The following is a 13,580-nucleotide window of genomic DNA, read 5'->3' as shown; positions in this document are numbered from 1 at the left end:
AAGGACGTCTGACCTCTAAAAGAGTGGCTAACAAAACGCAGATTGAGCGTATGGTTCTCAAGTGCCTAAGCTGCCCAACCATTGAACATGCGATTGAAACTACTTTTTTAACAAGTGGGCTTACCTTTTGAGCCCCGAGCCACTGTATCCCACACCGGAAAAATATCTCATCAACGCAAACAAGTTCCGAGTCATACAGAAAATAAAAACAAAAAAAGACACAAAAGGCCATTGCCCATTTCCATTGATTGCATAGTACTCACAATTTTTGGTTTATGGAGTTTGCACAAAGCCACAAAATGAAGCAAAAAGAAAAAGGCCACACACTAACAAAATTTACCACCGTTTTATAAAATTTAAGCACTCAACAAAACTTGGTTTTCCACCCTTTAATTTACCACTAATAAGTGAAGTAACACAAAAGCACAATCACAAGCACACAAACCCACAATGCTCTTTTTTAACTTAGCAAGGATCTCGAAAGTAATCTTCCACATCCCATTTACAAGACCCAAAATCAGCATCTAAAACATCAACAGATATATCACACAAATCTTCTTCTTTAATATATGTCTCCTGTACCCTCATATCATCCTCCAAAAACATCGGTGGTGGTGGGGGCGGTGTTGGTTGCAGAGTTTGAGAATCGAAATAGTAATCATCAAAACACCGAAAATCCATTTCTTCAGTCACTGGTTTCCAATCACTCTCTGCCTCTGTCCCAAGTTCAACAGGTTGAAATCTGAGAACAGAGGTGGGAGAATAAACACTATGAGACTGAGACTGAGACTGTGAGTCTTTCCCAGAATTATCACAATCATAAAAAGTAGCACCACAATTCCCAACATCAATTTCTGGTTTTTGTTGGGTTTTACAACAACTACTACTACTTACCGGAGAGACACTCATTATTTGATTGCTCTCTTGCCCAGAATCATAATCACCAGACACAACCACCACCTGTTCTGGAGGTTTGAGAAAATTGGTGAGTGCGTCTGGACCTTTGATTCGAATAGCAGCTTTGTCATAAACCAAGGCAGCCTCTTCAGCTGTATCATATGTACCCAACCAAACTCGAACTTTTCGATGTGGGTCTCTGATCTCTGCTGCCCATCTCCCCCATGGCCTTAGCCGAACGCCTCGAAACTTCTTCACAGCCAAGGAGGCTTGTTTTGTTTTGGGCTGGGGCTGGGGCTGGGGCTGCCCAGCTCTGCTTGAAACATAATGTGAGAAATCTTCGATTCTGATCTCGTTAACCAGTCTCTTCACTCTGTGTCGATGAATTGATGCTTCTTTTTCGTCTTCACTGCCTGAAGAGTCTGTGGCGTCAGCATCTGTGACTGAGATCCGAACGATTTTGGGTTTCTCGGCATTGGGTACAGGAAACTGTGTACCCAAAGATTTCACCAGCTTATTAGTGACTTTCCTGTGTTCTGTGTACTTCACAGAATCATTCATGGTTGAATTGAAGAGATTGGATGTGTGTTTTTGACAGTCTTTTGCATTCTAAGATGTGAAAACAGAAAGAGGTTTTTGTTTTTTCAGACGAGGATGACCCAAAAATAAAGGATCTGAGGTTTGAGAAGGTAGAGAAGATGTTTGGAGTTGCAGAGAAAGAGATGAGTCAAAACTCAAAAGGCTAAAGAATCCCTGTTTTATAGCAGAATCCTAATTACTCTTCTTTTTTGTTTTTATTTTTATATATATATTTTTATGTTTTGCTTTTAAGTTTTAATTTAAAAATTAAAATCATATTATATATATATTGTAACTTTAAGAACACGTTTAATTTCACGCTTTGTTAACAAATATTTTAATGGTATTGATTAAGAAATATATGTTCAAGAAATTTAAATTTTTTTAGTATTTTTTATAAAAGTGATGTCAAATTTTTTTTAAAATAATTTATTAATAAAGGTATATTAACATTACATTAGTAAACTATTTAAAAATTTTTCTTATAGAAAAATGAGAGAGTAACTAACTTTTTTTGACACATCTTTTAATTTTTCATAAATAATTGTTTAAAATTGATGGTTATTGTATATCCTAAAAAACTTATTAAAAATGATCCTTCCCCTCCTTAACATGAGTCATGACTATCAAATAATGTTATATTTGTAGTCAGTTTTATTTTTTTGAAGAAAAGACTAGTATTTATTATTTAAACGTACAGAATTTTGAAATTTTACACTTTTATTTTGTCGTTCAAATCAAAATAAATTATAAATAGGCAGAGATTCCAATGTCGAGTGACGACTCGCCGCATTTTGAATATAGCGTTGTGATTCGGCCACGTAGCCTAGAAAAACTGTGTGGCCCTTCGATTGACCTTGGTCCCCAAGAAACAACTTTGTGTGACAATTTGATTTGATTTGATTTTTTTTTTTTTTTTTTTAAATATGGTGACAAATTGAATTTCACAGGCAAACAATTTTTTGCCTCTGAGATACGGGTCACGTGAGAGGGGACCACTTCTGTTTGTGAATGGTGATATGATAGCATCTGGTGACAGACGTGTCAGTGGTTAACTTTGACTGTTGTTTAAAACTCCATTATTTTAAATTAAATTGGATTTGCGTTATACTAAATTACTAATTAGCATTGATTATCTCCACACTAATTTTTTATTAATTAATTGCTTCTATCAAAGCGTCAAAAAATTTTTTTTTTCTTGTCAATCAAGCATTCAGCCTTTTTGAGACCTTTCTTAAAAAAAAAAAAAAAAAAAAACATTTTAAAATGTTAAGAAATTATTTGAATTTCAGATTTCTTTAATGTGGATTTTTAGACAAAAATATAATTGATTCACTTTCTATAAATTTCAACTTTATAATTCACTTGTTTTCGTAATTTTAGATATGTACTCAAAGATAAGGAATCCAGCTCATGGAACCCACAAGATGAGGATTTGCAAATAAGAAAAATAAACTCTTTCGCATCCTTTTAAGTGTTAATAATATAATTCTAATTTAAAAAAAATATTTGTTTTTAGTGAAAAGGGTTTTTTTTCTTAGTTAAAGGTAAAAACTTTTCAATTAATTTAATGATGGTATATAACTTTATATACTTAGATACATTGACCTCACTTCATATAATATTTTATTTGAAATTTAAACAATCATTGTCTAATGGCATTATCAAGGAAAAAAACAATTATGATCACAATTCCTTCTAAATGGCTTAAGTAGAAAATGTGATGTCCCCTAGATTTGTATTAATCATTGGTCGAAAAATGCTAAAAAGTAATATACTCTTTCTGAAAATACAAATTTTATTTATAAAAAAAAAAAAGTATAAACTGATGTAGTAATTGGTGCATCTATATTGTAATAAATAAAAGTTTTAATTTCTATTTTATTTTAATTTTAAAAATAAACACATAAAATTTATTGTAATAATGCTGCTCTAGAATGAATATGATGTTAGACCAATTGTACTTAGAATATTTTGTTTTTGTTTTCTGAGAATTACTTTTTTTTATAAGTAAATTTTTTTTTTATTATATGATATTACACTAATTAGTATAACTTACCATTTGAATCATTTACGATTGAAAAATTATGTGTATTTTTTAAAAATAAATTAAAAATTTTAATTAGTGGAGAGTGATAAAAAGGATAGAATATTTTACGGAGACTACGGTTTTAAATGAGTTGGACAACACAGTGTAGTGGCTTGAGGGTGAAGCAAGAGCAAGCGCAAGACATTCGTTGATAAGGTAGGTAGGCAACGAAAAGACCTCTCATTGGTCATCTGTTTCTGTCACTGTTTTTCATTCTCATCACGTGACCTTCTTTCATTTTTGTTTCTATTTCAAATCAGTCATTAATCTAGGAATATCATGGCATGGAATCAACATATTTTCCCTAATCCAATGCTAAATAAAATTTCATTATTGTTTTTTTTTTTTCCTTTTGACTTCTAGTATTTGTTTCATTAAAAATATTTTTGTTAATTAATATTATAGCAATGTTAAAAAGATAAAATACTTTATTTAGATGTTATTCCTTAAATTTATTTTTTAAAATTCTGCTATGTAAAATGAAAGTGTATTTTTTAGTTAAGTAGTCACATGGTTAATTCTTAAGAGAAAGACCTAAGGATCAACACCTAAAATACTAAGGTACTGTATCTAAGTTTTTTCATTCATGAATATAAATAACAAGTTACCATTAAAACACTTTAAAATAAATAAACCATTTTAGTTTTTTTTTTTTTTTTTAATAATTTTTTCTAAGTCTACTATTTTAGTTATACCTAGTACCAAATAGGCAAATACCAATTCCATATCCCAAATACTAGTTACCATATACAATAACCCTATCTTATGCCCTTTACGGTAAAAAAATAAATAAAATTATGTAGTGAGCTAGTGATTATCTGACTGAGTTAACATTTATCGGAAATTCTTTAGTTTGGTCGGAATTAGAATTAATAAACTTGCAGTCCAAGGATACGTATTACGTACCAATAAATTTTTTAGAAATTTTTTATCTAGCTTTTGAGAAGTACAACATCATCATCATCATCATCGATGATCCTGATCCAGCGGTAGTTTGAGTCTCTCAATCTCAATGGATGGATTTAGGAGAGAGGAAAGGAATGAATCTAGATAACATTATCACTTCGAATGATGAAAACGGTGAGTTAAAATAAATTAATAATTCGATCATATCTGCAATTGTAGATTTGAATCATTTGATGGTCATCATCTAAATGAAGCTATCTATGCTTACTACATTTATACATGCGAGTGATAGATTAGTGACGTAAAAGTTGTATAATTGCCTCATGTGCACTACAGTTAATAGGGTAGAGACGATTTTTTTTTTTTTTTTTGGTTGCATTAATGAGAATGTTCATTCATGCAAGAGCACTGTGCTACGTAACTGAAAATCCAACAAAAAAATATAATATATTTTGATTTATTTTTAAATATTGTTGATGTTCGTTTTTACAAATTCATACCCACAAACCCATGAGGAAGAAAGATCAATAAAAAGCAAGGCCCTAAGGCCCACCAAGAGGACTGAAGAGCAAAAAAAGCCCCAAAAAAAAAAAAAAAAAACAGAAAAGAAATAAAGGACTAAACTTACACTTAGGCTGAGAAAGAAATGCAAGGGAAAGTGATAAACAACAGAATACAAATCTGTTACAATATAGGTTTTCTACAGAATACAAGTCTTTTGCAAAATACAGATCTTCTACTAAATGACTTTAACAGATTAAGCCAAATTGGGTCTAATACTCTTTTGATCCAGTAAACATTATTTGGCTCACAAAGACCCAAATCCTTTTGTATAAAAGGATAGGAGTGGAAACTAATATGAAGAAACAAGGAATAGCAGAAAGTGTCGCAGGATTTGCGTGAAGGAAAGAAAAGTCAAACCAAAGAAAATGACAAACATAGTAGGAAATGTATATATAAAAAAAAAAAAAAAAAAAAAAAGAGACAATCATAGTGGCAGGAAACGTAAGACAAAGTCACAGCAACAAAAAATGCATGAAGAAATAAGACATAGCCAGCGGCAGAAAACGCGAAAAGGAGAAAGAAAACAAAATCAGAGAAAAGACAAAAGTAGCAAGGCAGATGAGTAAGGTAAGGTTTGGACTTTGCCCTTCTACATCCCAACCATGCAAATGAGTAAGGCCCATGACCAATGAGGTGTAGAGGGTGTGGTTTGGTGGAGGGGGGAAATGACCTACATTTGGTATCTTGTTGAGACCACTTTTGGGAATATTCTTTGTTGGGAAAGAATTTATACCAAAAATGGGAAGAAGGTAAGTGGGAACTATTTGATGCATGCTAGAAAGTGAAGACAAAGAGAATTAATGAAAAAGGGAAAGAGAGAGGCAAAGTTATTGTGGCCGGTTGGCCTTTACTTAAAAAGAGAAAGGAAGTTGTCACCAAGCAAGTAGTGGGACTAAACCCACTGCTAGCGGCCAGAATTTAGTGGAATTGAACCCACTTGCACGCGGCCAAAACGGTATGTTGTGGGTGTTGGTTGAATGCCCACAGCAGACAAAATAGTTGGTGAAAACAAGGGTAAAGAAGGAAAACTACCCAGGCTTGATCTTGGGTATAAAAGGAAGAATACCCATGAATATGGGAACAACAATAAGAGGGGTAGCAACTACAACAAGAACGGTAGGAAGAACAACATAGAAGTCAAGGAAAAACATATGAAGGAAATTTTAATTGTGAGTTGAAAGTGAAAGAAGAGACAAAAGAGAAAGAACATGATATTGGAGAGAAGAGAGAAAGTAGAAGATACACGGTAGAATTAGCATGCATTACTAGGAATCCTTTCCTTCTCTCAGAAAACACCAAAGCACATTCTTTGCAATCTCCAAAGGATGACTACTCTGACTCACATTCAAAACCACTTAACTTTGTAGCCTAATTAGGTACTAAGGTTGTGTGAGTTGGAGTTGAGCTCTCTTAGTCATTATCCTGCTAATAACACCTTTCTTTTAATTCATGATTATGTTGGTAGAAACCTTATGTATTATTTGCTAACACTCGTATTAGTGTGGTTAGCTTTAACTAATTTTGTCATACGTATATGTATACATTATAGTTCATATTCCAATTTTTTATGTATTTGTTTGTGAATACGTATAAGTATATATACAAGTATATATATATATATATGTAAATATTTGAGAATACGCTAACCCATGTAAACTAACATTTGCTTGATGGGTATTTTTCTTTGGGTTTTAGAGTTTATGTACGGAAAGTGAAGAAATATTTTTGCAAAAGAAAATGGATAATAGTCACCCATGTTGCAGAAAGTTAAGCAAAGTCAGTTCCATGGCAGAAACTGGAGAAATGTTCCTTTTGCGATAGAAACAGAGAATAAGCCCAATTTGCAGCGTCGTCTCCTGGACTTTAGACTCAATGTTTGTGCACATACTGGAGTGGCAGAATGGGACCTTGGAGCCCATTCCACTAGAGTGCTAGGCCCAACTTTCTTCTTAGAAAAAGTCTAGACTAAGTGTTGTCTAATAACATCAAGAAACATGTCTAAGGTACAAGAAGTGTAAAAACACCTTCAACAAATATATAATTTGATAATTATGGTATAGTATTGATTTTATTATTATTATTTAGAATTATGGTATAGTACCAATAGACACATTTATTATTACATGTGTTTGTATATGGAATTATTATGATGTGATGACAAGATTATAATAAAGGGAATAATATGCTATTTTAGGAATGCTATGAAATTATTGTAAACTTTTTTTGTGTCCTTAACTTTATAGTATTCTAAATATAAATTTTATTAATAATTTTTGTATGGTATTAATAGACACATTTATTATGATTATGTTTGTGCATGAAATTATTAGAGTAATATTCCACAGCATTTTCAAAATAAATTTTAAATGATAGGTTTTTATTTTGTAGGTAAAAAAGTGATTTCAATGGTGAACCTAGATTAAAACCAGTAACAACCCGTCACCTAGGATTTAATGTGAAAATTTTATGTGTGAATTACATAGCAAGATTCTAATGGATGGTATAACATAAGAGATTTTATACATACTCCTTATAAAATCTAAAAATAATTGATATATATTAGAATAATAGTATGAAAAAAATAATAGCCTTCAAAGCTCATGCATCAATATTAGAAAAAAATTAATAAAAAGTCAAGACTTCACTTTTATATAAATTACTAGCAGTAACCTGTGCGGTGTGTCAATACCTCGTGGTGGTCAACCACCCTGAACGGCGATGTGCGTGCCCCTGCCCTTAGAGGGACGGTTGCATAGGCTTAGTTGCTGTGAGAAGGTAAAGGAACCTTTGGTGCATGACTGACTAGTTTGGTCATATTTAATTAGTTATCACCAAAGGTTGTTAAGTCACCTCCAATCATTGGGTTTTTCTAGGTGTGATTGGTTACTTGAATCTATTTGATTTTATTACCAATCCTAAAGTAAGAAAAATGTCATTTTTCGTAATGTAAATGGATGATAAAAAATCTTGATTCTTGAATTCGGAAGTCTAGTTACGTGTGGAGAATGTGTTAGGCACTCCGCAACGCCTATCGTAAAACAGTTCTTTGTTTTGGTAAATTCTTAATCTTTGGTCAATGGCATATGAAAATAAGCTATTGACATTGGCTTTTTGGGCTTTAAATAAATTAGGCTTTGAGGTTCGATTTGGAACAGGTGTGATGAGTCAAAAAATAACCAAAATCGTCATTCTCCATAATGATGATCCAAACAAGTGTTACACATTTATTGCGTGCATTGATGACAAGGAGTAACAAATTGATAGGCCAAAAACGAATTGACCCCTGGTGATAAATTAACCAATTAATTTAGCCAAGTGAATTAATTAAGTTAATTGATTATGCAAACGCGTGGTAGAACAAACAAATCACCAATAAACTAATTATGCAGTGGAAAATAAATAACACGGTGATTTGTTTATGAATGGGGAAAACCTAATGGCAAAAACCCCACCGGGTGATTTTCAGGTTACCACTTCCGAAATTCCACTATTATCACAACAAGCGGTTACAAGTAAAGGAATCTCAATACCTTATACCAACCTACAGTTGAACCTTTACCCCAATACCCAATTGGACTTGTTCTGTAGTGACAATTTCCCTTTTCAATGCATGGCTCCCAAGTACGTGACTAACCAATGTGCGGATCCCAGTACGCGACTTCAATCACCAACTAGAGAAGGTTGTTGGCTACAAAGTTCTTCAGTTCATCCCAACGATGAAGATAAAGAAGATGCTTGGTCACAAAACCTTACGGTGCACATACACAACAACTTCTTCACAAGAATGATGAACTAGGGCAAAACTTTGTCTCCGATTACAAATTGCTTGAACAAACTTTGCTTAACACTTGTGCAAATTGTGTACACTCTGACGGCTCTTAAAATAATGCTTTTATATGTCTAGGGTTAGAAGAAAAGAAGACCCAAACACATAATCATGGATTAGAGTAAAAACAGAATTGGAATTCTGTTTTTCATAAAGCTCGACAGATAGCTGTCTATCGAGGTGCTGTCAAGCAGCTATCGAGCTACGGGGCTGGAACAGCTTCTTAAGCTTGATGGATAGCTAGCTGTCGAGCTTTAATGAACAACACTTCTTCAGCTTGAATCTTGGACAGACTTGCATTTCTTCAACGCTTGATCTTGAAACACAGTTTCTTGAAGTATTAAACACATCTTAGATCTATCCAAATACAAATAAAGTACGTTTTGTCAAAGGATAAGCCAATTACATAAAATAGTGACATATGTTCCTAACAAGTGAATCACATATGTCCGAACAATCTCCCCTTTTGGCAATCCGTGACAAAACCACAACAAACAAATGATCATATGAGAAAAGTCATAAATCACTCAACTCATATTCACTTGTTGAATACAATAAAATCTATCCTAACACAAACTCTTGAAAAACTTTACAAGAAAAGAGTTCATGGCAAGTAGATTTTGACAACCTGTATTTCTGAAACACTTTAAACAAAACTCATCAAGGCATCTTTGTGTGAAATAGAAATAATAGATTGCATACACGTAATAAGAAGCATGTGCATAAAGAGAGAAAAGAAACAACACATGTAAGGGTAGGTGAAAGAAACATACATCAACATATATAAAGAAGATAAGTACAATGTGTGTCAAAAATAATCACAAGACCCATATACAAGAACAAATGTATCTAAAAATAGAGAAAAGAAAAAAATACAAGTAATCCTTACTACATCTCTCAGATATCAACACTCCCCCTAACAAAATGTCCTATACTAACTCTCCCCCTAAGAATGACTACTCTCATATCTAAAACTACTCCCCTTTTTTGTCACGAGTGACAAAGGGTAAGAGTATCAAGTAGACATCTCATCGGTAAAGCTAGCATCTCTATCATCATCATTCGAAGCATCATCGTCATCACCACCATCATCATCATCATCCTCAGACTCAGAAGCCACTGGAGGAAGTGGTAGAGGAGAAGCCTCAGGAGCATAACCACCCATGGTCACCTGTCGCTGTGCAATACGACCGACACGAACGTTCACTTGATACAACTCCATAGAGAGTGTATCAAGGCGAGCATCCATGCACTGCAGCTGCGCCATGATGTCTCCTATGGCACACATGACAGGAAAATGGTTGGAAGAGGGAAAAGGGACAGAAAAATGGCATAGAATCCGCGTGATAGTCGAAGGGAAAATGAGCTTATCACGGGTAGTCGTATCCCTATACACATCTAAGATAAAAAGAATGAAATGTGAAGGAAAATCTATAGTGAGGTGCTCTAATAAAGAAAACAAAAATCAAGCACGAGACTCTGTGATAGAATTATAGTGAGAGAGTGGGTACAAAACAAAAGTCATCACCATGTTCATGAATCTAGGACTTTTAGCAAAAGGCCTACATGGTGTGAACTGACGATCACCCTAATCTGTGGGACGCTCACAGAAAGCAGAAATCATCTCGTCTTTGGACACAGTCTGCAGACGCTCACAACCGGGGTAGTCAGGATGCTCTACCCTCAGAACATGAAGCACATCCGCAACAAGCTGCGGTGTGACTACAATGTGCGTACCTTAAACGCGAGTAAAAAAGAGAGGTACTGAAAAATCGAAGCCATGCATATTGGGGTAAAACTCCTGGATCAGCATGGTCGGACAAGTGACCAGGACATCACATAGTGACTCCCATCCCCGACTGTGAATGACAGTGGGAAGGTTAGTGTCGACGAAGTCCGCCAAAATGACTCGGCGTTCTGAATGAACACCTCGTCAAGAAAAGTTCTCCGAGAAGTCTTTTCGGGCATGCTTATCATGGAATCGAATATGAGAAGGAGTAGGATCAGAAGAAGACGATGTCCTAGAACGCGAAGGGTTCTAGGACGGAGCAGACTTATACTTAGGTGTCATAGACACGACTAACGTAAACAGAAGGAGAGGGAGAGAAAGAAAGACAATTAGAAAAGCTCCAAAGCAGTTCAAATATAACAAGTATATTGAAAAGAAAGTACATATGCATGGGGAATGCATGAACATGTGATATGTAAAAGAAATTGCATCATGGGCTTAGCCCAATCCAATCCTACCAGCACACAATCACTTTGCACACATCTAAATGCATGATAATACTGTTATTATGCTAATGTGATGCAATGCATGAGATTTGAAACTCATTTAAGTAAAAACCCACCCCAAAATTTCAATAATAACTCATCAATTTTGAAAAACCCCAAAACCTAGGTTTCAAAACATGAATGCATGTAAATGAAGGAGATTAAAATCTTACCAAGTGAAGGAAAACATGAAAAAGCTTGAAAAATCACTTGGGAAGAGGTTTGGAGTGAGAGAGATGGTGTTTGGGAGAGGAACAGGTGTGGACAAGTCGAGAGAGATCGAAGAAGTGAGAATCGGATCGCGAAGAGAGAATATATAGCTCCTTAGTAATTCTCGACAAATAGAGGTGTCGAGATGTGTCGATCCATCTGTCGAGGTAGGTGTCGAGAAAAACAACGTTGATAGATATAGGTGTCGAGAAGGTGTTGAGAAACAAAGCAAAGACACAAGAAAACAAGCTCGATCGATCCACCAGCTGTCGAGAAACTATTGAGGATCTAGGAACTTTCTCATTCGATCCACTAGCTATCGAGGATCTGTCGAGATTGCGATAAGAAAATACCTTAAGAGCTCGACAGATAGCCAGGTGTCGAGGAGGTATCTAGGAGGTGTTGAGATTGCTTAAAAAAATGTTTTTAAAGAAGGGAAAAACACAAATATGAATGCAATCAAGCATGTAACTCAACCAAAGATCCAATTAACAATTTAAGCTCTCAAAATCATCTCTCAACAAAAATTTTAAGGACAATGATCCCAAAATCACACACACACACTAAACAAGTCTAACCAATTTTATATTTCACAAACAAGTCAAGACAGTTTAGTGAGCATACATTAACACATGTAAAACCTTGTGATGACCAAATCACATTGTACCTGCACATGTATCAAGAGTAGCAAAGAATGTTGCGTGTTGTGTGTGAAAAATATCGCAAGATTGTATAAGTGTATACATGTTATGACGATTTGAGATATGAGAAAATCGTTTTAACTCACACACAATCATAACTGTTTGATGGGGACTATCACCTTCGAGGTACATCCTATAACTCCCATATCTCCTAGAATACATGCTTGCAATCATATTTAAAGTATTTTGATCTTTTTGCTTTTCATTTTCTTTGCATATTTTATTTAAGCAAATCATGCATGGGCATATAAGAGAGAGAAAAGAAATACCCAATGATGGTAAGCATTTGACATTCCAATTTTGTTATGCCAAAGCACACAAATGTCATTGACACTGCAATTTTGCTATGCCGTAGCATACTAGTGTCATATTATGATTGGCGGGCAACAGTGGTGAGATAATTATTTATGCCTTTCTCTTAGGATTTTCTAGTCATTCCCGTAAAAAAGGGTGATACGAGTGTTAAGTACAAGAGATATAACTTAATCTTACTCATCACAAACAAGAGCCACAAAGCTCACTTGCTTAGTTGTGCATAGAGATGCTCATCTAAGCTACAAGAGATACAAAGTTTAGAAAACTTTGTTTCAATGGCCATCCAAGGTACACAAGTACCAATGTACACATAACACACACTGTTTTTGTATTTTTCTGATTTTTCAATTTTTTTTTTATATTTTTATATTAAAAACAAAATAATCAAAACTGAAAACAAAAAAAACATGTTAAACAATGCAAAGTATAAAAACTAGACTGACTCAAAACATGAAAGCGAAACACACAAGTAATGCACACAAAAACAAGAAGAGAGAAAAAGAAAAGTGATAGAATCACTTGGAGCCCTTTTCCTTCCACACCCTGGAAGAACCTTTCTTTTGATTAAACCCTTGAACCAGCGGTGAGGGGGAAGAATTAAAACCGTTCAAGTTTGAAAGGAACATGAGGGCTTTGAGAAGATCTCCAAGGGGAGCAAGAGAGGATTGAAGCTGATTCTGGCTTCTAGATGCTATCATGCCGTTGCTCTGTTGAGTGGCAAGCCATTTATACCAATTTGGTCGAGTATGATCGGCAACTCTACAATGATGACAAAAGCTTCTTTTCTTTAGGCTTTTAAGAGTTAGCCTTCTTAGCCTTAGGGTTCTTAGCTTCCTTCTTATCTTGCTTAAGGGGTGCTCCTAAGATAGATTTTCCTTTGTCTAAGTTCTCACTAGCTAAATCAGTTTTAACATCATTGTTCTCAATTTCAACATTATTGCTAGGAGGAACAAAAACAGTAGTACTAGTGGAAGCAGTATTAAAGGAAGAGAAACCATACCTTAAACCTGTTCGATCAGAAGCAGATTTCTGAAGACTGAGCATCTCATCAAGCTTTGCACTTGAAGTCCTCTCTAATTGAGCTCTGACTTGAAACAGCTCCGCTTCAAGCTTCTTGGTCTTCTCATCCAAGAAATTGTTCTTGTACCTCAGTACTCCAATAGTCTGGTTAGCCTCATCAAACTTTATGGAAAGCTCTTCACGATCAAGTTCCACATCA

At 34.6% G+C, this 13,580-nt stretch overlaps 1 protein-coding gene across 1 annotated transcript; it reads right to left on the bottom strand.

Annotated features, from left to right (window-relative positions):
• Nucleotides 1-217: 217 nt before the first annotated feature.
• Nucleotides 218-1,637, bottom strand: LOC126721199 (ethylene-responsive transcription factor CRF5-like). The gene has a single exon (XM_050424234.1). It carries the CDS (start codon nt 1,456-1,458, stop codon nt 466-468), a length of 993 nt encoding a protein of 330 aa, XP_050280191.1. The 5' UTR covers nt 1,459-1,637; the 3' UTR covers nt 218-465.
• Nucleotides 1,638-13,580: the final 11,943 nt, after the last annotated feature.

Source organism: Quercus robur, chromosome 4 (genome assembly GCF_932294415.1).
Source record: "Quercus robur chromosome 4, dhQueRobu3.1, whole genome shotgun sequence".
NCBI classification, from domain to species: Eukaryota; Viridiplantae; Streptophyta; class Magnoliopsida; order Fagales; family Fagaceae; genus Quercus; species Quercus robur.
The sequence above is the reverse complement of the archived record's forward strand: the minus strand, read 5'-3'. Positions and strand labels throughout refer to the sequence as shown.

Bases quoted from the DNA above. Each gene is read 5' to 3' on its own strand.
- LOC126721199 (XM_050424234.1), bottom strand. From the start codon at position 1,458: ATGAATGATTCTGTGAAGTACACAGAACACAGGAAAGTCACTAATAAG.